The sequence below is a fragment of the Orcinus orca genome, chromosome 11 (genome assembly GCF_937001465.1).
Source record: "Orcinus orca chromosome 11, mOrcOrc1.1, whole genome shotgun sequence".
Classification (NCBI taxonomy): domain Eukaryota; kingdom Metazoa; phylum Chordata; class Mammalia; order Artiodactyla; family Delphinidae; genus Orcinus; species Orcinus orca.
In genome coordinates this window covers 38,440,778-38,466,013 of record NC_064569.1, presented here as the reverse complement: position 1 = coordinate 38,466,013, position 25,236 = coordinate 38,440,778, and the positions used below count along the sequence as shown (strand labels likewise).

General features: G+C 57.9%; 1 protein-coding gene across 5 annotated transcripts; it reads left to right on the top strand.

Moving 5' to 3' along the window:
- Positions 1-2,386: 2,386 nt before the first annotated feature.
- On the top strand, positions 2,387-25,219 carry RAPGEF3 (Rap guanine nucleotide exchange factor 3). Of its 5 annotated transcripts, none has more exons than XM_033436478.2 (28): positions 2,390-2,671; positions 4,027-4,239; positions 10,203-10,256; positions 10,343-10,449; positions 10,657-10,778; positions 10,931-11,099; positions 11,711-11,795; positions 12,121-12,181; positions 12,292-12,368; positions 12,546-12,692; positions 13,242-13,354; positions 13,646-13,734; positions 14,039-14,117; positions 14,325-14,475; positions 14,554-14,636; positions 15,444-15,483; positions 17,979-18,060; positions 18,343-18,489; positions 20,366-20,481; positions 20,926-21,051; positions 21,138-21,319; positions 21,564-21,654; positions 21,793-21,843; positions 22,766-22,853; positions 23,202-23,266; positions 23,729-23,783; positions 23,883-23,954; positions 24,799-25,219. In XM_033436478.2, exons 1-28 carry the CDS (start codon positions 2,474-2,476, stop codon positions 24,915-24,917), a joined length of 2,982 nt encoding a protein of 993 aa, XP_033292369.1. In that variant the 5' UTR covers positions 2,390-2,473; the 3' UTR covers positions 24,918-25,219. The 5 variants fall into 5 exon arrangements, with proteins under 5 accessions (XP_033292372.1, XP_033292369.1, XP_033292370.1 ...); XM_033436479.2 differs by having other exon boundaries at positions 2,391-2,671; positions 20,384-20,481; XM_033436483.2 differs by lacking the exon at positions 2,390-2,671 and adding an exon at positions 3,167-3,561.
- Positions 25,220-25,236: the final 17 nt, after the last annotated feature.

Below are 25,236 nucleotides of genomic sequence, written 5' to 3'. Positions count from 1 at the left end.
AAGGAATTAAAGATTCTTGTGGCACTGCACAGGAAGGACGGAGGAAGGCAAAGTTGAGAGTAGTGATCACCAAAGTGTGATTGAGAGGGTAGGCTCTGCCGTCAGACTGAGTTTGGCATTGCTACTTACTAGCTGTGTGACCTTGGCCAAGTTACTTCACCTCTCTGTTCTTCAGTTCTGTTCCTCACTTGTAAACAGTGATTGGTCTGAGGATTAAAAGATGATGTCTATAAAGTAGTAAACAGAGTACGCTGCACATAGTAAGTGATGGAAGAGACCATCGTTCTGCTAGAGCAGTTTTAGTGGGGATGGGGCATGATGGGTGGATGCAAGAGGTTATCCATTGGTTGAATCAACCAGAATTGGAGGCTGATGAGATGTGGGAGAGGGAGGGAGCGAGGTATCAGGTGCCTTGCTTAGGCAGTGGTGGGGGTCCTGGAGCAGGGAGCTGAGAGAGGCCAGGCGGGAGGAGAGGCAGCTGGGGTGGGAAGGGAGTTTTAGACTCGTGTAGTGTGAAGATTCAGGAAGCTGTGGGCTCCACGAGTGTAGAGTTCAGCAAAGAGGCTTCAGTGGGAGGAATACAGCCCAGAGTCACAGCCGGCCAAGAAGCCCTCCTTTCCCATTAACCCTCCTGGACTATTCCCTGGGAGCCTCTGCCGTCCCCTGCTGCCTGCCTGAGGGAGGGAGGCAGGGTTCCATGAGGCTCATGCCCTGGCAGAGAGCTCATCATGTGCGTGGACAATGTGAAGAGGCCCTGCTAGTCAGCCTCCATTATCTGTCTGTCCCTCCCCCTACGTCTGGAGCCTGTGCACTCAAGTGTGAGGGAAACGACTCTGGATGTGGGCTTCTCTCCCTTTGCAGGAGCTGTCAGTATATTTGAAAGGCAGGATTACAGAGTGGTAAAGCGTACAGACTCCTAAGTGCTTGGGGAGAATCACTCACTGCTCCACATCTTACTTGTGGAATCTTGGGTGTGTCAGTTAACTTTTCCATGTCTCCACTTCCTCGTCTGCAAAATGGGATAACAATAATACCTATCTCATAGGACTGTTGAGATGATTAAATCAGTGAATGTATCAAGAACATCAACCAGTATAACAAGTACCAAGAACAGGGCCTGGTGCATGTTAACTATTGTTATCATTTATCTGTCCTAACACAACTTTCAGGCATCTAAAGATAGTCAGAGGAGGGTGGAGGCTGCACCAGGGTATGGCACGATTTTCCCTGTGATGACTCACCATCTGGCTTAAAGTGTCTTCCTCAGACACACTCCCCTAGTCCCCCGCCCCCTCCAGGCCTTAGGCTCCATCAAACACCTACCGAGCGTTCATTTCACAGGCCAGTCCCAACCAGGAATCCTGAGAAGGAAACACCTGCTCCATCATCTGCCTTGGCGGGAGGTGGGGGGCTTTGCCCTCCAGTGACAAGAACGAGACAAGTGGAAGGTCCAATTTGAATGACTTTCTTTGGATCCTTGTACCCTTGACCTTGGCAAGCTACTTGGTAACTCTGAGCCTCAGCTTCACCATCTGAACTGGGAATGACAGTAGTACTGCTTCATAGGGTGGTGGCAGAGATAGAATACCTGGGAAGCACTTGGAACAGTGCCAGCCACTTACAGGCTATCGTGGCCTGCTGAGAGGGACGCAGATGTCCTGCCTCACCCACTGGCTCCATTTCCACTTGCCCAAAGTAGGGGCAGGATGAATAGGAAAGGGGGGACCCCTTTCTGACCCGACTGCCAGTCTCCGGAAACTCCCCTGCAAGGACTTCTAAACCAGGTCACTGGCACCAGAGACCTGAAATTTCAACTCACTCCCCCAGCCCCACTCCCTCTCTACTCTCTTCCCCATGGACACCTGTGACCCCAGGCTGTTATCCCTTCAAGCTGTTCTTCCTTCTTCCAAATTCCCCAAACCTGAGTGGATGGGTTTGGTCTGGGGGCCAGATTCATTTTCGGGCTCCCCTCCTTCCCTGAGGGGGTCATTTAAAACTCCACTATCATTTCTCAAAGTGGGAACCCAGCAGATTGGGGTATTTGTTCAAAATATAGATTTTCCACTTCATGCCAGTAGGACTGAATCTGAATTTGAGGGGATGGAACTTACAATCTGATAAACTCCTGGAATGATTTTCAAAGACATATTAAAATTGATTTTAATCACAATTAACCCCCCCTCCAAGAAAATAATCATCGGTGAAACAGCAGGGGACATGGATTGTTAGAGATATGTCTTCCTCTGTCCAGGCAGGCTCAGCAGCAAAGGGAAAGGGACACAGGTGGGGCAAAAAGGGGGTGAGTCCTAGAAAGCCGGGGGCGAGGCGTGCGACTCCTTCCAAAACCCTCGGTGACGCCCTGAGCAGTTACGGCGCCGGCGCTGGGGGAGCTGCTGTCCCGGAGCCACTGTCTCTCCGCGGACTCAGAAGCAGGAGTGGAGCGAAGAGGGGGCGCTGGGCCAGCAGCGCGGCGATGGGAACTGAGGCCCAGGGAGGCGATGGCTTTCCACACAGAGCCCGCCTAGGACTCTGGAATCCCGAGCTCGACCTTCACCCGCCGGGGGCGTGGCCTTCTAGCCCAGCTCCTCTGGGATCTCAGCCCCACCTCCAGCGCCCACAGTCCCCGAGCGCCGTCCTGCCTCTCCAGCCTCAGTGTCCCCACCCGCGGCGGGTGTGTGTGTGTGTAGGGCGGGGAGAAGGGGGCGGACGGGGTGTGTGCATAGAAGCGCGGCAGTGGGAGGCTCGGCAGCGGGATTCCCTGCGGGAAAACGGCCCCATCCCTCCCCCGGCCTGTTCGAGACCCTGAACCGAAACAGGAGGCAGGAGGCCCCCGGCCGGCCGGGAAGCGGCCCCAGCCCGGATTTCCCTCCCGGGTGGGGCCGCAATGACTCACCCCCTTCCCCCTTCCCCCGGTTTCCTTGTTTGCATTTCTCCTCCCGGCCACGTGGCGGCCGGTGTAGCGGCCCGCAGCCCCTAGCCCGACACCCCCGCCGCCGCGGCCCCGGCTCGCAACCCAAGGGCGCTCCGGCCCGCCAGGGTTTCTCGGGACCCGTGCTCCCGCCGGCTCGGCTCACCCTGGGCTCGAGACTCCACCCCTCGCCCGCCCCCGCCCCCGCCCCCGCCCCCTTCCCTACTGTAAGGCCTGGCGCGTCCTCCCCGCCCTCCCGGTCCTTCCCGGGAAGGGAAGAGGGCGGGCCGCGCAGGGGGTGTGACAGCTCCCGCCCGGACCAGTGCCAGCTGCAGCCTCGCTTCAGCGCCCGGTGCCAGCTGGCTCTTTCGTCTGGGACGGAGGGGAGGCTCGGGGCTCCTTGTCGCTGGGGGTGGGGGAACACCGCCCCTCAAGTCCCCAGCTTTCCCCCCACCCAAGAGGAGCCTCTCAACCCAGCCTGGCTCGGGCTGCCCTGGCAGCGGGTCCAGCCAGGAATTGGCCTGCTCACTTCGCCTGGGACTTACAGCAGGGGCTCGCTGTTGGCGGGGGGAAGGGGGGCGGGGGGTCTCCCGTCAGCCCCCGCCTTTTGCTAGAGGCTGCACGGCTGTGCGAGCTTGAGGAAGAATATGAAGGTGGGTAAGGTGGGGTTAGGGGGAGGAGGAGCCGGAGAGGAAGCTGGCACGGTCGGGGAGTTGGGGTGGGAGAGAGAGGCTTGGTCAGGGGTGAGGGAGGTGGAGAAACGAATGGTTTGAGCTGAAGCTGCATTTCTGGGGCATCCAGAGTCCGTAGTCCCATACCGGGAGTCGGTGGAGATCCCTGCAGGGCCATGGGCGGTGGAGTGGGGCAGAATTCCCCAGAAGACCGGGAAGAAGGACCTGATCTCTGGTGCGCCAGCTGGAGACCCCTAAGTGCGCCAGACCGGCAGGCCCCAGTGAAGGTCTTCCTGTCCCTCCCCCGGCTCCTGGCAGGGATGCAGCACCTCCGCCTGACCAGTCCAGAGGACTCTAGGGAAGTGGTTCTGCCTGGGGCAGTTGTGCCTTGGTCCAGCTGCCCCAGGCCCGGCCTCATGGCTGTCTGCCTTCCTCCTCCCGTCACAGGTGAGCTGGCCAGGTGAAAGCCGCTGGCAGGTGGGCCTGGCTGTGGAGGACAGCTCAGTTCTGGGAGCCCCGCCGGTGGGAGGGCTCCCGGACGTGGTGCCGGAGGGGACGCTATTCAACATGGTGCTGAGGAGGATGCACCGGTCCCGGAGCTGCTCCTACCAGCTGCTGCTTGAGCACCAGCGCCCCAGCTGCATCCAGGGGCTTCGCTGGGTGAGTGCCCACCCCCTGCCCGGGCCAGGCACCAGGGCTGGAGGGGGCCCTGACCGGAAGAACGGGCATGCTTCCGGCGGCCCAGCTCGCTCTGGGGGCATGAGGGGGACAGCTGGGGTGGACAGTGGGTCAGGCAGCTTGGCTGCAGTGTGTGGGTGGCTTGCACAGCTGCACTGCGTGTGCATGTGGTGCCCAAGTCCCCCCATTCAGGCATGAGGGGAGGGGTACAGGGATTTGTCATTTAGTTGTCACCTCTGTGTGCCTAGAGTTAGGTGCTTGAGTGTTCTCCAGGTGGTGGTGGGAGGCATGTATGAAATGCTGGGGACCAGGTCAAGTGGGGCGGGTGTGAGGTAAGCTTGGTTACTGTTCTTTAAACATCGCCGCGACAACATTCTCCTTTAGTGAGGGCTGAACTGCATCGAGTCTGCTTTTGGATTTCGGGGTGAGGTGGTCATGTGAACATTGCTTGGCATCTGGCTTTGAGGGGCTCAGGGGAGAATTCTGAGAAGTTTGGAGTCTCTGAGATGAACGGAGCTCCCTTTGCCGGTGAAGAATCTCTCTGGAGCTGCAAGAATGAAGGAGAGAGAAAGGGTGTGGGGGAAGGATGTGGGGGGCTGGGGGGGCAGGATAAAGGTTGCAGGATCCAAATCACAGAGAAGCTCTCCCCAACCACCCAGACTTAATAGGTTCTTCACCTGAGATTCGCTGTGTCTATTACCTGTGCCCAGCCTGGGTGGAGGTGAGTGCGGGGAGAGTGCTTGGGCAAAGGGGCAGAGAGAAAGCAGGGCTTGGGAGAGCTCCTCTCTTATCAGCAAATTCCTCTGAGTAGAATGACCACCACTTTCTGCCTCCTTCCTCCTACCTCACCCAACCACCATTTATATTTACCAAAATATGAAGCTGGGTTGAGAAAACTGAAGCCCACCAAGGTGATGGGGTTCTCCTTGCAATGGGAATCGGGAGGAGAATCTAGGTGTCAGTCCCCAGCTCTCCCCCAACCCCTCCCTCCCTGGGTCTTCCTGACAAGGGGCCTCATGGGCCTGGGTCCTGTTCCAGATGACGCTCTGGAGGGGGCAGGGGAGCTGGGTTCCCTCTGGGCTTCGCTGTCTGCCCCCCTCACCCTCCAGGTCACTGGCAGTAGCTACTGCTTGGAGCCAGTGGGCTGGAACCCTCCCTCCCTCTTTCCCTCTCAGGCTATAATTACTTGTGCATTTCCTGTCCCCTTCCCAGCTTGTAGAGGCAAGGTGGGGAGTGGGGGGAAGGTCAGGTGCCAGGACAATGAGGTCACTGGAGGATCCCCTGGGACCCAAAGTCTGGGAGGGGGTGGAAGAGGCCGCCAGGCTGTCTCCTGGCTCCCCCAGTCCCCCAGAATTGAAGGGCTGGTATGCATGGGGAGGCTGGAAGAGTGAGGGTGAGGGTTAGTGGAGTAAAAAATGGGGTCAGAGGCACAGAAACAAAGCTCCTCCCCTGCCAGGTATGTGTGGGTGTTGGTGATTAGAGGGAACTTAGATTTTCAGGGCTAGAGACGGGGCACATCCTCTCCTGAGGACCATCTCTGGGGAGTGGGGGGGCAGAGGTGGTTTCAGCCCGTTGCGTCTGTGTTGTTGTTGTTTTTTTTAACATCTTTATTGGAGTATCATTGCTTTACAATGGTGTGTTAGTTTCTGCTTTATAACAAAGTGAATCAGTTATACATATACATATGTTCCCATATCTCTTCCCTCTTGCGTCTCCCTCCCACCCTCCCTATCCCACCCCTCTAGGTGGTCACAAAGCACCGAGCTGATCTCCCTGTGCTATGCGGCTGCTTCCCACTAGCTATCGATTTTACGTTTGGTAGTGTATATATGTCCATGCCACTCTCTCACTTTGTCACAGCTTACCCTTCCCCCTCCCCATATCCTCAAGTCCATGCTCTAGTAGGCCTATGTCTTTATTCCCATCTTACCCCTAGGTTCTTCATGACCTTTTTTTTTTTTTTTTTCCTTAGATTCCATATATATGTGTTAGCATACGGCGTCTGTGTTTAAGAGACTCTGGGTACCTGTGAGCTGTACCTCTCTTCTCTGGATGATGCCTTTGGCCGAGGAGGGGCTCACATGAGGGAACAAGTACCCGGCAGGGAGCGTGCACACACAGGGTGAAGGGTGGATGTTGAAAGGAGGTGGGGCCCAGAGCCCCAGGAGGGCAGTGCTGGGAGTTATTCAGGCCATGCCCCCCTCTTAGAAAATCAAGGGGGAAACCCATCAACCTCCTGAGGTCTGAAGAGAGCACTTTCTGTTCCTACTAGACCAGGACAAGAGAAAATGAAAGCAGGTTACAGCAGGAGGGCCTGAGGTTAGATACAGAAAGGACTTACCAACCACGGCAAAGCTGATGCTGGAATGGGATGGAAGGACGTCTCCTTTGGAAAACATGACGGGGAGATGAGATCTTGTCCGATGTCCGGGAGCCTACAGAGGGACCGATCTGTCTAGAGGCAGGGCCGAGATCAGGATGACCTCTGCTGGGTCCTACCAGCTCAGAGAAACCTGGGATGCTTCTCTTTGAGTGACTTATTTGGGGGACGTGGCTCTATTCTCGAACTCAGAAAACATGCTTTCATCCAACCTGTCCAAATCATGGTAGTAGCTAATCGTTGTGTAGTATTTATATCCCAGGCGCTATTATGAGCTTACTTTGTCATACCAGATAATCTCACAGCAGCCCTGTGAGATAGCTACTAACGCCATCATCTCATTTTATAGATGCGAAAGCAGAAGCACAGAGAGGCTAAGTGAGAGGTCTAGGGTCACACAGCTGCTAAGGGACAAAGCTGGGTTTTGGTCCTAGGCGATCTGGCTGCAGAGTTCAAGCTCGTAGTGGACTTTCTATTGCTGTGGATGGTAACACCGACACCCCAAAACATCACCCCCACTCATGCATCCTTTCCCAGTCCCATCGTACACACAGCCCTGGCCTGAGACCCTAGCTGTGGCCTAAGGGAACTGGTCTGACGGGTCCCAACATGGCTTTCTGGCTCTGTGCCTGCCCCTCCAGCGCGACTCTGACCCTCAGTGACGGGGGTGGGGCAGGCCATGGTGCTGATGCCAGGGAAGCTAGCTGGGACCTCCTCTTCCACCCTGAGTCCTTCCTGTCCAGACATGAGAGGAGGCGGTGGGTGAGGGCCTTCACCCCTGCCGTACCAGCCACTGCTCTCCAGCTGAGAACCCTCTAAGCTGACACTCAGGGTTATCAGATCAGGGACAGGGTCAGCGGAAGTACAACATTTCTTGCACTGTGTCCAGATGACAGGTGCCCAGCATGAAATAATAATGTTACATCAAGGTACTTAACACTGACTAAGCAGTTACTACAGAGCAGGCGCGGCTTCGAATGCTGCATGTTATGAACTCATCGGATCCTCAGAATTACCCTGTGGGACAGGTGCTGTTATCATCAACCCCATGTTACAGAACGCTGAAGCACAGAGACATTTATAAGCAGCCCAAGGTCACACAGCCAGCTGGTAATGGGGAACCGAGATTTGAACCCAGGTGCCTGGCTCCGGAGCCCACACACCTGCTGCTCTGGAATAGCGCCTCCACCCCGATGCTGGGAACATGGCAGGGGTCCAGAGGGGCTATGGAACTTGGTCTAACCCAGTATTTTCCAAACTTCCTTGCCCGTGGAACATTCCTGAGGGCGGCATTCACCTCTATCATCTCTGCTTTCATGGCACACAGTGGGGGAAGCACGGGGCCGCGGAGGCACCATGGGATATGGTAGGGCTTGGTGGCTAAGGACGTGGGCTTTGGAGTCGGAGAGGCACAGCATGAATCCTGGTGCTCCTGTTTACCGGCTCACGGGGCAGGTTATGTAACCTCTGAGCCTCCTTTTCTCTAGCTGTGAAATAGGAGACAAACACCTACTTCGGGGTCAGCGTTGGTAGGGTTATGCAGTGGGATCTTAAATTTCTAAGCGGTTGTGTGACTCTGGGCAAGTTGCTTCATCCCTCTGGGCTCCTGCTTTCCTCGCAAAATGAGAAGGATGCCTTCCTCAGCTCTGATGGGCCAGAGCCCCCAGCTTCCGAGCCTCCAGCCTCCGTGCACATCCCCTGGGGCAGGACAGGAAGTGCTTTCAGCAAGGCCTGAGGATCTGAGATCTGAGTCTTGACCAGCCTGGCCACGTGACCAGGCACCTCCCCTCCTGATGTGCCCTGCGGGGTCACAATAATACCAGGAAGGGAGTGTGTGTGCGCAGGAGCCTGGGTCGTGGGCACCGAAGGGACTTGGGGCAGGGACTGGGGCCACCTGGGCACTCTGACAGCTACAACAACAAGTCATTAGCACTCGGTACTGTTTGTTCCAACACAGGGGGCTGGCTGGGTAGAACTCCTGCCCTTCCCCCTCCTTGTTTCCTGTCAGTAAGTCTCCAGGGCTATGTCTGGCACCAGGATGGGCCCCATGACCGGGTCAGGGATACCTATGGGACACCTAGCGACTTCCATCCGGCGTTGGGCCAGGCACCTACGCGCGCCAGACCTCAGGCCTCTGCCTGGCACACGGTGGGAGGATGCTGGGACCAGGGGAGGGGACTGTGGCCCCAGGCCTGGTCGTACCCTAGCTCCCCAGCCAGGTCCTCTTCAGGCCCTGTGTGCGGATGGGAAAGCAGCAGAGAGAAGTGGGACGGGAGAGGAAACAGGCAGGTGTGGTGGGTGGAGTGGGACCAAGAATGTGAGCACTTCTGGTAGGAACTTGAGTTTATCCGTGGCTGTGCGGCTGTGTCTGAGTTACAAGCGCACTTCACCTCTAGACTTTTGTTTCTTCCTAAGTCAGGGGGGATAGACAATACCTGCTCTGCCTACTTCCCATCTGATCCTATTCTATATGAGATCAGATGAAATCATGGAGGTAGACATACTTTGTAAACTTCAAGTGCCTGCCTTTGGGATGGCTCATAGAGGGTAGGGCATCCTGTCCAGAGATGCCCACAAATTCCAGTCCTCAGGTGGCAGGAAAAGAGGGGCATGGGAGGCTTCCATGGCCGACATCCCAGGGCACACAGGCCCAGGAGTCCTGGATGCCCAGTTGATGCCAAGGGCAGGGAAACCTCGTTCACCAATGATTTGTACGTAAACCCCGTCTTCCAGAGCTGTCCTGTGTGCTACCAAGACTGACTCACTGTTACAGGGTTATTTATGAGCTAGCAGCGACAGCATCTTGGAGAGGAAAGGGGCCTTCCAGCTTCACAGATCAGTAATAATAACTAACATGTATATACAATTACATGTATATGTCAGGCAGTGCTTTAAACATGTGATCTCTATTAACTCACATAATCCTTCCTAAAGCCTGAATTGTTGTTAGGAATGTTTTATAGATTTATAGGCAGGGAGAGGTTAAATCATATATTCAGGGTCACACTGCCAGTAAACAGAGGAGCAGGGATTTGAATCCAGGAGTCGGCTCCAGGGTTTGTATTTTTAACTACCAGTCTGCACTGAGGCCCACAGAGGGCAGGAGTTTCGCCCACGGCCCTGTGACTGGGGACTGACCCTGCCCTGGCAGGAGGCCCTGGGACTCCAGGCCTCCCGAGCTGCTCACTTTCTGGCCTCTCCCTGGCCTTCTTATCTCATGTCGTCATGCTCCCCCCAGCTCCACTGTGCCCCTTCCCTACACGGTGCAGTTTACCTGGGAGCCTGGGCACACCTGGGCCCTGAGTAAGCAGAACTGGAATCTCATCTGTGGGGATGCACCGCTGGAGTCAGGAAGCAAGACAAGAGTCTGGGGATAGGGCAGCAGGGCGGGCATGAGGCGGACGCCTGGCATATGGGGGGTGCTCAGTGAGTATTTGTTGAAAGAGTAGCTAAGTGGACGCCTGGAGTCGGGGACTGGGCAGGGGCTGGGACTGACGGGGGTGAGCATCTGACAGCTGGGTTTAAAGGCCTGGCACTAACACTCAAACCCTCCCACTGCCCTCAGACGCCACTCGCCAACAGCGAGGAGTCCCTGGATTTCAGCGTGAGCCTCGAGCAGGTACAAGCCACGAGGGGTGGAGCTGGGAGGCGGAGCACAGCGAGGGCTTCAGGGCCTGAACCAGCTGTGCCTCTGCCCGCCCCTAGGCCTCCACGGAGCGGGTGCTGAGGGCGGGGAGGCAGCTGCATCGGCATCTTCTGGCCACCTGCCCCAACCTCATCCGAGACCGAAAGTACCACCTCCGACTCCACCGGTGAGTAGTGGCCTTGGCTACCTCCTTGCCCACCCCCTCCAAACCCTCCCCACCCCCTGTTTTCTTTCCCTTTCACTCTGTCCAGGCACCTGGGCCCAGCCCTGCCTCTAGACCCAGGTGCCTTTCAGATGGAGTGTTCTTCCCTCTCGCCTCTCCCGTCCTGCCATTTGAGACTCCTTCTTCTTCCCTGGCCCCTTCACCTCCCAGGCAATGCTGCTCTGGCCGGGAACTGGTGGATGGGATCTTGGCCCTGGGGCTGGGGGTCCATTCCCGGAGCCAAGCCGTGGGAATCTGCCAGGTGCTGCTGGATGAAGGTGCCCTCTGTCATGGTGAGCCCTAGCCCTGGGTGGGTGCCGGGGGCTGGGCAGTCCTGGGGAGCAGGCACTGGTGGGCATTGCTGGTGGGCATTGCAGCAGGGGGCCTCATACCCACGTGGCCTCAATTTCCTCTCCTTCCCCACGCCTGGGCCTCTGCCCCTCAGTGAAACACGACTGGGCCTTCCAGGATCGAGATACCCAATTCTACCGTTTCCCCGGGCCGGAGCCGGAGCCTGCAGGCCTCCACGAGCTGGAGGAGGAGCTCGTTGAGGCTCTGGCCCTGCTCTCCCAGCGGGGGCCTGACGCCCTGCTCACGGTGGCGCTTCGAAAGCCGTAAGTCGGGCACCTTGCATCTCGCGGCCCTGCTCTCGGACTCGGTAGTTTCGGTTTCCCCTCTGAGGGGGTGGTCCCTTACTTTTTGTGGAGGGAAGGGACCCTGGCTGGACCAGAGGCCTGAGCTCTGGTCTGCATTCCGCCATGGACTTGCTGTGTGATATCGAGCCCTCCTTCCCCCTCTGAACATGGTCCTTCCTCTGTAACTGAGGCCGTGGGACACATGGCCTCCGGAGACGCTGCCCACTCTGCAATGCAGAGAGACGGAGGGCTTTGGAATCCGCCGGCAGGTCTGCGTTCAAATTCCAGTTCCACTGGCTACTAGCTCGGTGACCTTGGGCCTCTCCATGCCGGCTTCCTCTTCTGTCAAAGGATAACAATACCAACGTCATGGGGTTGTCGTGAGGGTGGAATGAGGTAATGCGTGTAAAGCGCATGGCCCAGTGTCTGGCACACAGTGTGCTCCCGGTAAAGACTGGCCCACTATTGATAAACAGCTACTGCTGGGGCACCGGCTGGCCCAGGCCCAAGCTGGGTGGACGTGGTGGCTTCCCGCTCTTGGCCTTGGGCCCACAGCTCATCACTTCTTCCCCGCCTTCCTGTGCCCGCAGCCCCGGTCAGCGCACAGACGAGGAGCTGGACCTCATCTTTGAGGAGCTGCTGCACATCAAGGCCGTGGCCCACCTCTCCAACTCGGTCAGTCCCCCGACCCAGCCCTGCCCTCCCCACCCCCAAACCTCCCTTCCCTGTGACTGCTGCTGGGCCAGAAGACATTCCCCTCCCCTTCTGCCTGTGGCTGGGAAACCTCAGTCTAATTTCTTGCCCCCGGCATCCTTATCTGTAAGCCCTTCTGCCTCTCTTTGCCCATTTCTTCCCCTTGCTTTGTCTCCCGCTGAATCCCAGGTCACCTGACCTAACTACATCTCTGTCCCCTGAGCACTTGTGGCTTTGGACCTAACCGCCTCACATGCTCCCTCTTCCCCTGAACTCACCTCATTGACCCTCCTCTCCCCACCCCCAGGTGAAGCGGGAATTAGCGGCAGTTCTGCTCTTTGAACCACACAGCAAGGCAGGGACCGTGTGTAAGTCAGACGGGATGGGAAGCTGGGCACCAGGGACCTGGACATGGGCGGAGGCCACAGGGAAGAAGTGATGGGTCCCCGGGGGCATGTCTGATCTGTGCTTCTCTCAGTGTTCAGCCAGGGGGACAAGGGCACCTCCTGGTACATCATCTGGAAGGGATCTGTCAATGTGGTGACCCACGGCAAGGTGAGTCTTCCCTCCCTGCCCAGCCCCCTGGGGTTGACCTCATGGGCAGTGCCTTTAATAGACCCAAGGCTGCCGATCTCCCGGGTCTCCTCCTGCCTTGGTGGCTCTGTCCGTCATGGGTCTGTCCCGGCGAGGGCTGGGCGGTGGGGCTGGGCTGTGACTCAGGCCTGGCTGCAGGGCCTGGTGACCACAGTGCACGAGGGAGACGACTTCGGACAGCTGGCTCTGGTGAACGACGCACCCCGGGCAGCCACCATCATCCTGCGAGAGGACAACTGCCATTTTCTTCGCGTGGACAAGCAGGACTTCAACCGTATCATCAAGGTGCCATTGCTGGGGGTGGGGAGGGCAGGGGACGTGGCAGGGACATGTCTCTGGAGAAGTGGTGTGGGGCAAAGAGTAAAGACCAGAGAGAGCCTTTAAGGGTCAAGGAGCGGTCGAGGGTGGAGAAGCTCGGGGCGCTGGCTGCAGGTGGCAGCCCAGCCCTGCGTGTGTGAGGAGGTGCAGAGCGTGCTGAGGAAGGCCAGCGAGCCCTGGGGACCCTGGCTCGGGTGGGAGACCAGGGGCTGGGCTTACAGAGGGGTGGGGGTCTAGGGTGCAAGGGGATGCAGCATAATGGAGCGTGGGATCCACAGAGGGAGCCCTGGGAGGGATGGGGTGGAGGAAGGGCTCAGGCTGGGTGATGGGCAGGGGTAGGAGTGGGGGTTAAAACCAAGGTCATGGGCACTGAATGGAGTGGGAGAAGGGCTGAGGGTCCCTGTGGGAGCCTTGTGGGGTTCAGCGTTTGGAACAGGGGAGGGAGAGGGAGAAGCTGTAGGGTGGGGAAAGGAGTCATGGTGTATGTTGAGCACTGGGTGTTGGCTTGTTCTCCAGGATGTGGAAGCAAAGACCATGAGGCTGGAAGAACATGGCAAAGTGGTGTTGGTGCTGGAGAGAACCTCTCAGGGCACTGGCCCTTCTCGTCCCCCAACCCCAGGCAGGAACCGGTAACATACCCACCATGCTCCCTTTCCATACCACCTCTCTTGCCCACCTCCTCTCCTTCCATTTCCCAGGCTTTACTCCCTTCCCCGTGTCATACCCCTGCCCTCTGGCCACCTGGGGGTGGAGAGGCTTCCAGGGACTAAGAGGCATCCCCTGAGTTGGTCCCCCCTCCACCCCAAGGTGAGAGAGGGCTGGCAAATAGGGATGAGTGATATGATTGATTATTGATGTCTGCCCCGGCTGTGGGAAGGGGAGTCGTGGCATAAGTGCTATGGACTGGCTGCTTCTGCTAGGTATATAGTGATGTCTGGCACCCCGGAGAAGATCCTAGAACTTCTGTTGGAGGCCATGCGGCCTGATTCCAGTGCTCATGACCCAACAGGTAGGGGCAGGAGACACCCTGACTGCTCTCTGACTCATTGGGTGGTCAGCACAGCATGGGAGAGGGCCAGGCACCCTGCCGTCTGACCTCATCGGGTGCTAGTTTGGTCCATTTGGTCAGTTGACGGGAAGTTTGCATTCCTGTGTTCTTGGTTTGGGTGGGAAGCGCGGTGACAGGGACTGGGCATCGCTGGTCCCTTGCCCGTGGTGGGATTGGGGAAAGGGATGCTCCAGCTGTGCATATACTTGTGCTCAGTAGACGTGACCGCTGAAGCCCCCACCTGTCCCCTGTCCCTGCCCTACAGAGACATTCCTCAGCGACTTCCTCCTGACCCACAGTGTCTTCATGCCCACTGCCCAGCTTTGCGCTGCCCTCCTGCACCAATATCCTTCCGGCCCCAGGGGATTAGGATGGCGTGTGGAGTGGGGAGAAGGAATCCCTCGTATCGTGGCTGTGCCGAACCCCCCGAAGTACCAGCATCGTGCCAGGCCCAGCTTGTGCATATGGGCTCTGGGCATCCTGCCCCTCCCTTGCCCAAGGTGTGGTGGGTGGTCTGGTTAGAGGTTGTGGTTCCCTTGACGGGTGCCCACTTTCCACGCGGAGCCCGTGGGAGGCAGCGAGCAGGAGTGCAGCACCTACATCTGCAACAAGAGACAACAGATCCTGCGGCTGGTCAGCCAGTGGGTGGCCCTGTACGGCCCCATGCTCCACACCGACCCTGTGGCCACCAGCTTCCTCCAGGTACCTGGGCGTGAGGCAGGGCTGGACCGGGCTGCCCAGGGTGGATGTGGAGTCTCAGTGAACTTTGGCTCCTCCCAGAAACTGTCAGACCTGGTGAGCAGGGATGCCCGGCTTTGCAACCTGCTGCGGGAGCAGTGGCCAGAGAGGCGGCGACACCACAGGTGATGCTTTGGCTCAGGTTAACTCGTCACCTGGGGGACGGGCGGCGCAGCGGGGATGGAGAGCACTGCCTCTGGGGCCAAGCACGTGGCTTCAGTCCAGGCTGCACCACTGTAGCTATGCTGCCCTGAACCCATTACCCTCACTGCCCTCCCCCCCACCCCCTAGGGCTTCAGCTCTTGTCTGTAAAACTGGGAGAATACCTACCCCTCACTGCACCTGAAGAGTGCAGCTCAGGGTGTGCTGTGCTCACTTGTCTAGACTTGTTAGTGTTCTTACAGGTCCCCTTGCTACTCGCCCTCCCATCACGTGCTCCTCCGTATGCTCATGCAGCCACAGTCATTCGTGGGCCATCCTTCTAGCCCCAGCACACCTGCTGTGCTCACTGCCTCCTAATTATTGCCAAGCACCCGTGGTGCCAGCTCCTGCCGGCCAGCCCGGTCAATTTCCTAGCGTTTACCTCGCCTTCCGAGACCTTCCCGCCCTCCCAGGCATCCCATGGGGGCGGCTGAGGTCCAGGGAGAGCTCCTGTGCAGGCTGCCTGCCCGGACACCGCGTCCCTTTCTCCCTTGAGCTCTCTTTCCCTCCCTTGCTGGCCTGGGAAAATCCCAGGATCCAGGGGCTGGATTTCGAGTCTTGCCTGTCTCACCAAATCTTTGATCCTCACCAAATCTGCAAACCTCTGAGCCTCTGGTGAGGGCAGGTAGAATCCAGAGCCCGTGTCGTCCTCTCTGCTCCTGACCCCATGTCATCCCGCCTGCAGGGGGCCCTGCCCGCCACTCTCACCTCGCTCCTCTCTTGCTCCACAGGTTGGAAAATGGCTGTGGGAACGCATCTCCGCAGATGAAGGTGTCTGCCCCGAATGAGGTCCTCTCGCTTCTGCGGGGCCCCAGCTGTCCCCACTCCTCCAGGGACCGCCGGGCCCCTCCTTCAGCCCCTACCCAAGGGGCTCTGCGTGGGCAGCCCCCCGTCCCCTGTCGGCCCCAGGCACATCCTTGGGTCTGGGATAGGTGTTCATGGAGCTCAGGCTGCATGTGGCGCTGGGGCCAGGCCCTGCAGGGAGACACAGAGGTCTAAGGTCACTGCTCCCCCCGCCTCCCCCAAGCCAGGGGGCTGTTATTCCATCTGGGAGGTGATTCATGCTCACAGTTAGAGCCAGTTAGCAGTTCCCACCTGGGAGGTGAGGGGTGGTGCCTGGGGGTAGCCTCGGAAGCCCAGGGGTTCCTTGGGGCCAGTGCAGGGAGCCCAGAGGAAGGCAGGCCGAGATCCCAGTGCCATTCCCAGCAGCAGGCGGGGCGGGGGGAAGCAGGAGGAAGAGCCGTGATGGGCGCGAGATTTGAGGGATGGGGCGGAAGGGGCTGGGCAGCTAAGTTGGGGCTGGCTGGGGGCTCATGCATTGGGAATAACACCTAGATGCCTCACCTGGGCCTGCAGCGCCCAGCTGCTTCTCCCACCTCATCCTGCTCCCCCCTCCTCCTCGCAGGCTCCTTTTCGGCTAAAGGTGAAGTTCAGCCCCTCCTCAGTCTCCTGCCCTTACCTGCTGGCCCCTCTCCCACCGGCTCCCCTCCAAGGTGTCCTCTATGGTTTTCCTCAAAGCATTATCCCAGTGGAATTGTTTTCTTTGTTTGTGTACTTGCTTATTGTCTGTTGGTGTCTGTCATGTCCCACTGGAATGCCCGCGTGAAGGGCCTTGACCTCTGTCTCCCCAGCCTGTGGTTGCCACTCAGGGAACGGCCGGCGGGCACTGCGTTAGGTGCCGAGGATGCCGTAGGGGGCGGGGGGAGCCACGCTGGCCTCGAGGGGCTTGCAGCGAAGCGAGGGACGGGGCTGCAGGGCAATCTCATGCTGTATAAGGGCGAAGACAGGGGTCTCTGGAGACGGGAAGGGGAGGGCTGACTCCGGGTCAGGGTCAGGGAGAAGCGACCGCTGGGCCTGGAGGAGAGGGGGGAGGTGGGCAGGGGCCAGAGCAGGTGCCCCCCCCCCCACTGTGGGCCACGGTAAGGGGCCTGGCCTTTGACCCCAGAGCAGCGTGAGCCGTTGAAGGTGTCTGAGCCGAGGACTGACAAGATGAGATTTGCGTATTGCATAGGTCAGCTGAGGAGACTGCGCTATCCAGCAGACAGTGACGGTGGGAGCCGTGATAGGAAGCTTAATCGGGCTCTTGTCAGGCAGATGGCAGTGGTAGAGAGGGAGGCGCTCGAGAGGTGAGGCTGGCGGAGAATAGCTGGGCCGTTTTAGTAGATAAAGAGTGAGGCAACACACGGGCTGGTGGACCCTGAGGTTGGCCTGGGCTGGGGAGGGGGGCACACGGAGACCCCAGGACTAGAGACATGCCGTGGGGAAGCGGGGGCTGGGCAGCAGGAACCATGAGCCCAGGGGAATGGCGGAAGAGTAGCCTGGCAGGTGGGATGAGGGATCCGAGGGGTGTGTTGAGTTTGGGGTGATGGAGCACAGACGCGGGAGGATCCAGGAGGCATTTGAGACCAGGGCCTGGAAGAACATTCAGTGCTCAGTGGTATGGTTTTAAGAGTCTTCCATCTGCGGGGGTGGGGTGGAGTGGGAGGGTGCGTGAGGCTGGGGGGAGCTCGGAGGGGAGCGCAGAGATCTGGAAATCCAGGGAAGAGCCATGAACCAAGGTCCGAACCTGATCTGCCACCTTCAGAGCAGGTAGAGAGTCAGTACAAGAGTTAGAAAGAGTGGTCGGTGTGCAGAGGAGCTGTGTGAGGGAGGCCTCTGGCCAGCGGGGGCTCCCCAGCAGCCCACTGTGGTGGGGCCATGGAGGAAGGGCTGTGGGGTGACGGGGCAGCTGACACAGTTGAGTGCTGGTGGACAAGAGCGGGGTGTGTGTGTGGGGGGGCGCAGGTGGCGGGTTAGGATTCCAGCTGGGCCACTTAGCAGCTGTGTTTCTTTGGGTATGTTACTTAACCTCTCTGAGCCTCACTGATCTCATCTATAAAATGAGGATAATAATATTTTGTCAAAGGGCTTTTGTGACTATTTAGATAGTTAAAAGATGCCTGTACTTAGCCTGGCATGTAGCAAATAGCAAATGGTAGCTGAAGGAGGAAAAAACCGAGATCAACAGCTGAGGTGTGTTCGTATTAGAGCAATTCTAGACCCATCTGGTAGAGAGGGTAACACACACGTAGAGGGGCACAGACTTTGCTCTGTCTCCTCCAGGAGCCTCAGTCCCCAGCGCCTTACCTGGCCCAGATTCATGGGCCAAGCAGAGCCCCAGGGTGGTGTGCGTGCCCCGCGGGTGCCATGCTCCTGGTGACAGAGGCCCCTCCCCGTCCGTGCATGCTCTCCTGTGTCCTCCCGGCCTTACTTTCTCTCCCTCTCAGGCCCGGAACATGCCTGTTTGGCTCCCCAGCCAGGATGAACCTCTCCCCAGCAGCAACTGTGCCATCCGAGTCGGGGACAAAGGTTGGTGGTCTGTCCAAGCCAGCCAGTTCATAGCTCGAACCCTACTGTCATCACCCTTGACCTTGGGGCGCCTGGCCGAGGATGGCATGCCACGCTCCTCGGGGTCTGTTTTCCAGGCTCCCCCTCTCCTTGGCTCAGGGCCTCCCACCCACCCAAGCTACTCCGTAGTGCCCTTGCCCGCCTGCTCGGGACCCTCCCTCCGCTGCAGTCGCTGCCCTCTCCCTCCTGGGGTGGGGAGACGAAGCAGCCCCCCCCCACAGCTCAGCCAGCCTTCCTCTCCAGTCCCCTATGACATCTGCCGGCCGGACCACTCGGTGCTGACCCTGCAGCTGCCTGTGACGGCCTCAGTGAGAGAGGTGATGGCGGCGTTGGCCCAGGAGGACGGCTGGACTAAGGGGCAGGTGCTGGTGAAGGTGAACTCTGCGGGCGGTGAGTTGTGTCTCTGGGTAGGGTGGCCCCAAGGGAGGGGACCCCCTCAGAGCCGTGCCCATCCCCCGAATTAAGATTATCATCATCTCTATTATCTTTATCATGTTAGTGATGGTTGGCATTTATTGGGAGGTTTCTTACATCTCTTCAAAGTGCTTTGCATGTGGTGAAGAGCATGAACTCTGGGGCCTGTTGCCCACATTTGACTTCTGCCCTTTGGCTCCCTTTTCTCTGTCCCTGGGCAGGATGCTTAATCTCTCTGGGCTCTGTTTCATCATCTGTAAAATGGGGATGAAAAGAGTGCCTGCTTCATAGAGGAATTGTGAGGATAAATGAGCTCATCTATAAAAGTGTTTAGAATGCGGTCTGACCCATAGTCAGCACTACGTTATTATCTGTTATTATGTAGCTACTGCTACGTCATTATCATGCTTACATATTTATTGAACTCTAATAGCAATCTTATGAGATAGGTATTTTGATCCTGTTTTCAGACAAGGAAACTTAAGCTCAAAGGGGTTCAGTGATTTTCCCAAGTTCACACAGCGAGAGCATCGTCGAGAGCCTTTGAATTCGGGTAGTTGCTCATTTAGTCTGTAGTCATCTTTGAGGGTCAGCTGTGGGCCAGCAGTGTGTTAGGAGGTAGAGGTACCATGGCAGGTAAGATAGAGCAGCTTGACGGTTAAGAGCCTAGACAGTGGACTCCCAGATCTGAGCTGGAATCCCAGACCCACTGCTTACTGGCTGTGTGATCCTGGGCGAGTCGTTTAACCTCCGTGAACTTCGGTTTCCTCGTCTGTCGAATGAGCACTGTAACTGTACCTATCACATAGGACTGCTGTGGCTATTAAATAAGCTACTGTGTTTAAAGCCGTTAGCACGGGACCCAGCATAAAGCTGGTGCTCGGAATACGGCAACATGAGGATTATCAAGACCTGCCTTTGGAGAACTTGGGACATTAAAAACCACTGTTGTCCATGAAGGACACAGCCCAGGTCTGACAGCTGGAACCCAGGGTAGGCAGCTGAGAATAATGGCAAGGAATGGCAGGGACACTGGCAAAGCCTCCTTCCTTCAGGAAGTGGGGAGAGAGGATGAGGTCACCTGTGCCTATGTGCTGCTCTGGGAAGCACTGCCCTCTGGTGGCTACCTGGCAAGTTGCAGTTGTCCTAAGCCAGTGTTTATTGAGACCCTACGTGCCTCAATATTTTATTACAAACTCCATAATATGTGTATATTTCCTTGTAAGTCACATACATATATTCCTACCCTAATGTTACATGATCATAACACAACACACAAAATAGAAGTGCAAAACAGGTGAGAAAAACCAATAAAGTGAAAGAGCTACGGTTTTTTCCTGGACACGTGGATGGTCTTGTGTACCTTAATTTGGAGGCTGATGGTCTAGGGACTGGGGACTCAGACATGACTAAAAACCCAGTCTCAGTCCACAAGAGCTGATGAAAATCCGCACAAAGATTTCTGCAGGGCCTTTCCCAGTTCTCAAAAGGCCTGTATATGTATCGTGTATTTATAGCCACTAGTTATATTTATATCAATGATTTCATTTGACTTGTGAGTAGTCAGGGAAAATCTTAGTGTCTCCGTTCGACAAAGGAGGAAGCCGAGGCTCACTGAGACTCCAGCGTTGCCTAGCGTCAGCCTGTCTCACTAAGACTCCCCTTTCATCGTCCTTGGGCCGTGCTACCCTGTGTGTGTGGATGCGTGGGCATGCGCACCTGTGTATTTAGAACACCTGCCCAGGGCTCCAACCCTGCTACGGGGAGAAGAGACCTTCCAGCCTCCTGAATGGGGTCTCCACCCTGCCTCCGGTTGCTTGCTGGCCGCCCTCTCTGTCCCCACGCGGCACAGCCTCTGCTCTCTTTGCAGACACTGTTGGCCTGCAGCCAGATGCCCACGGTGTGGCCACATCCCTGGGACTCAACGAGCGGCTCTTTGTTGTCAACCCTCAGGAAGTGCACAAGCTGGTAGGGACAGGCAGGGCGCCAGGGCCTGGGGAGGAGCTGCGTTTTGCGGGTGGTAGGAGTGGGTGCTAGGGTCACATGGAGAAGACGGGGAGGGCTGGCTCTGACTGCTGCTGGGCCTTAAGGAGGAAGAGGAAGGAGTTGGCCTCAGCCAATGGGGAAAGTCCCCAGGATGTGGGAGGGGAGAACGGGTTGGGAGCTCTCAAGGGGGAAGAGGGAGACCTGCCTCATCAGGGGTTCCCCAGAGAACAGGCACCCTACAAGGAGGGGTCCCAGCGTCGGGGAGCTGTCTGGGACATGCCTCCTTGGGAAGCCCTTCCATCAGATGCCCCTCCAGCCCCTGCCCTCCCTGACATTCCTCCGACCCTGGGCACAGAGGCTCCTCCCACCCTGCACCTTTCCCCCGGATTCCCCAGGCAGCCCCCCTGAGCACTCTTCCACCTGCAGACCCCACACCCCGAGCAGCTGGGGCCCACCGTGGGCTCTGCAGAGGGGCTGGACCTGGTGAGCACCAAGGACCTGGCGGGCCAGCTGACGGACCACGACTGGAGCCTCTTCAACAGCATCCACCAGGTGCAGGGGCAGAGCGGAGGGGAGGGGGCCGGTGATGTGGGCTCCCCGCCTGCCACGCGCTGACCGCTCATGCTGTCCCCGCCCAGGTGGAGCTGATCCACTACGTGCTGGGCCCCCAGCCCCTGCGGGACGTCACCACCGCCAACCTGGAGCGCTTCATGCGCCGCTTCAATGAGCTGCAGTACTGGGTGGCCACGGAGCTGTGTCTCTGCCCTGTGCCCGGCCTCCGGGCCCAGCTGCTCCGGAAGTTCATCAAGCTGGCTGCCCAGTGAGCGCTGTGGGCTGGGTGCGCTGGGTGGGCGGAGTCCTGAGGCTGCCTTTACTTAAATGCCCGATCCATGGGCAGGGTGTTGCCAAATCTGCCAGCCCCATGCTTCCCTGGGTCCCCTGGAGCCTCCGCCTCCCCACCCCGTCCGGCCCCAGTGCCCGCAGGGCGCTGGACCCCAGGCCGGCTGCTGTATGGGTGCGGGGCTTTGCACGTGGCTGAGGGTCTCTGGGTCTTCTGTTCACAGCCTCAAGGAGCAAAAGAATCTCAATTCCTTCTTTGCCATCATGTTTGGCCTCAGCAACTCGGCCATCAGCCGCCTGGCCCAGACCTGGGAGGTGAGTACCATCTGCCGGGGCAGGCCAGGGCCTTCCCACCTCGGTCCTGAGTCAGGCCCCTGCCCGTTCTGGGGGTCCTTTTGGGGATGGAACTCCCACCCCAGAGCAGTGACAGCCCCGCCTGCCTCTCCTTCACAGAGGCTGCCCCACAAAGTCCGGAAGCTCTACTCGGCCCTCGAGAGGCTGCTGGTGAGTGCTGGGCCCCGGTTCCTCCCTCCAGAAACCCCGATTCTTGGCTCCCTTGCAGCCTCTCTGCCAGTCCTTGTCTCCTTCTGGGTCCCCTTGTCTACCCTGGGTCAGGGCCTGGTTCCCTTTGGCCTGTGAGTTTGGGGTGCTGGCTGAGGAACAGGTGTTTAGCATGATTGGATAGTGTGCTATATTCCTCAGTATGTGTGCTGGGGGGATGGCCTTTGCTGTGGCTATGAGGTCCTGCATGAGGGCAGTGTCTGGCCCTGGAGTCTGAGGTGCCAGGGGACCGCTGGGGGATGCTGGATTCCAGCTGACCTGCCTCAGGACGCAGGAGGCAGGTCCTGACCTCAGCTCCCATGGTGTTCTGGGGCCCCTCAGGAGACTCAAGGAGCCCATGTGCCAGCCCAGGCCAAAAGATGAGGAAGGAATTCAGGAGCCGAGCCCTCCACTGCCAGGAGCTGTTAGGGGGGCTGGTTTGAAAGGTTTGACAGTATTCAGGGGAGAGCTAGTGCAGGGTGCTTTCATCAGCAAGGTTCTAAGACGCTTGAGGAAAAACTTCTCCTGGGGCTCAAGAGGTTCAAAGGAATTTACCCACTAGAGAGAGAGAGGGAGAAACAGGGACGGAAAAGAAAGAGTTTTCCATGAAACCTCAGGGCCCCTGTGATAATGGCCACGACGTGTCCTTGGGGTTTAATCAGAGGCCAGGAAGCCACATCACGCAGACTGGCAGTCACAGGTCCAGGCCCCTCCCGCCTCCGCAGAGCCTGCCTTGGTGAGATCCGGGGCCGAGAGGAAGCTGAGCTCCAAGGGGATGGGTGCACAGCCTCTCCTTGGGACGGTGGGCATTTGGTTGTGCTGTGGCACGTGGTGGGTTATGGTGTATGGGACCTTCCCTCTCTCACTGTGGCTTCTTCCCTCTCAGGACCCCTCATGGAACCACCGTGTGTACCGTCTGGCCCTCACCAAGCTCTCCCCTCCCCTCATCCCGTTCATGCCCCTTCTTCTCAAAGGTAAGAGGGCCAGTATCCACCTCCCTGTCTCCATCCCATCCGTTCCTGCCCCTGTGTGTCCATCCGACCCTCTGAGTGATTCCAGTGCGCTGATGCCCTGGGGGACACAAAGATGAACTAGGAGTTCACGGGGTAGGAGCAGAGTTAAGACATGCAGACATTAGATGGCCGATGATACGAGGCCTAAGAGATACAAGGAAATCGCTCCAGGAGGTTAGCTGGGGAGGAAGAGGGCCATGTGGGGGACCGACAGGCCCGAGCCTCCCTGTTACTGACCCCTCACCTTTCCTTGGCTGCTGGAAGGGGAAGGAATTTGGGGACCTATGAGCAAAGCCCATCTCTTTGCAGACATGACCTTCATCCATGAGGGAAATCACACGCTGGTAGAGAATCTCATCAACTTTGAGAAGATGGTGAGTCCGAGGAGAGTGGGTGCCTGACACTGGAATGGGCTGCAGGCTATGCACGTGGCTGAGGGTCTCTGGGTCTTGCAAGACGATGGCCTTACAAGGGGTTGGGGATGGGGTGGGAGATGGTCTAAAGTTGTTCTCAACAATATAAATATGAATTCTTCCTTTAAAATAGCCATTACTCCATTGCATGCCCTCATGAGGGTCTGGTCTCCACTGGGGAGTGCTGGGGTGACAGCCTCAACTATCTCGCACTTCAACCGGAGCCCCCTCCCGTCTAAGCCCTCCCTCACCTCTGTTCTTCCCAATGCCTGGTCCCCACTGGGTTTCTGGGTGAGCTGGGGCACAGCAGACAGGACCCCATCTCCTACAGCCACTAGTTCCTACGAGCACTTCAGCTGTCCCGCAGGCCACACCAGGGTCCCATTCCTCACACTGGGTCTCACGTCCTTGCTTGGCCCGCAGAGAATGATGGCCAGAGCTGCGAGGATGCTGCACCACTGCAGAAGCCACAGCAACGGTGAGAGGGCGGGTTCCCCGCGTAGGTGCCCCTGACCGATGTCCCCTTCAAGGCACTGGCTTGGTCCTGTCTCGCTGACTCCCCCCTCTCACCCGCCAGTGCCTCTGTCACCGCTTAGAAGCCGAGTCTCCCACCTGCACGAGGACAGCCAGGCGGCCAGGATTTCCACGTGTAAGTGCGGGCAGGGGTGGGCGTTGACGAGTTGGCCATGGCTGGCATTTCAGGCACGTGCATACGTGAGGCTGATGACGCTTCACAGCACCTCTGTGAGGTAGGTAGAATGTTATCCTAACTTGAAGATGTGCGAACGGGCTGGAGCCTTGAAGAAGCCTGTGGAAGCCACAGGGTTAGATAGAGCTGGGACCCAGGTACTCTTACCCCAGATCTGCGTTCTTTTAATTGGCCTTCAGTTGCATGAAATGGGATTCACTGTAATCCACAGTTCATACCACACCGTCCTCATTATTTTAATGTATGTATGTAGATTCTGATAATACGATGGGCACCTCTGGACCCAAGCCAAACATGAGGACATTGACAATAGCTTCCATCTCCCTAGTGGTGTCCCTCTCTCCTGTCCTCGTGCCCCTCCCGCCCAGGGGAGCCACTCTCCTGAATTTTGAGTTACTTGTTTTCTTGTTTTGGAAAATAGGTTTATTATATATACGTATGATAAAATATATATGCACACGCACATACATATACATCTTTTAAATACCTCATATATATATGACAACAAAATATTCTTTAGTTTTAGTTGTTTTTGAGCTTAGTAAAAGGGGTATTAAACTGTATGCAATTTGGGGGGCCTGTTTTCTCCAGTCTGTGCTCTTGACCACCATGCTATTCTGCCCCAGCAGGGGGGCGGGGTGTCTTCTAGATCGGCCCTGGGAAGTGGCAGGCTTGGTGGCAGAGGGCAGGGAGGCCGATTTGCTCCTTGGAGGAGGAGGGGTGGGCTCTACAAAGTGCGCGGCGCCCCCCCGCCGACCACCCCTCCCCCCCTCCCCCCACTTAGGCTCGGAGCAGTCCCTGAGCACCCGGAGTGCAGCCAGCACCTGGGCTTACGTCCAGCAGCTGAAGGTCATCGACAACCAGCGGGAACTGTCCCGCCTCTCCCGGGAGCTGGAGCCGTGAGGAGGGGCCGGGCTGGAGCAGGCACTGGCCGCCGGGAGAGCCAGGGCGAGCCGGGCCAGGAGGCCCACGGGCTGGCCGCGCCGGGCAGGGGCTCTCCGCGGTCTGAACTTGAGGCCCTGGAGTGGGCGGCATGGAGGCAGCCATCCCCTTGATGACTGGTGGCCAAGGAGGACCTCGGAATGGAATGAGCCGGGGCCCAAGGCCAAGGAATGGGGGACAGAGAAGCCCTGGAGTGGGTGGGAGAGCAGAGCGCTCCCTCTGTGTGTTCAATAGAGAGCTCTCCGCACCAGGTCTTTTCCAGATTCCATGCCTCTCGGCT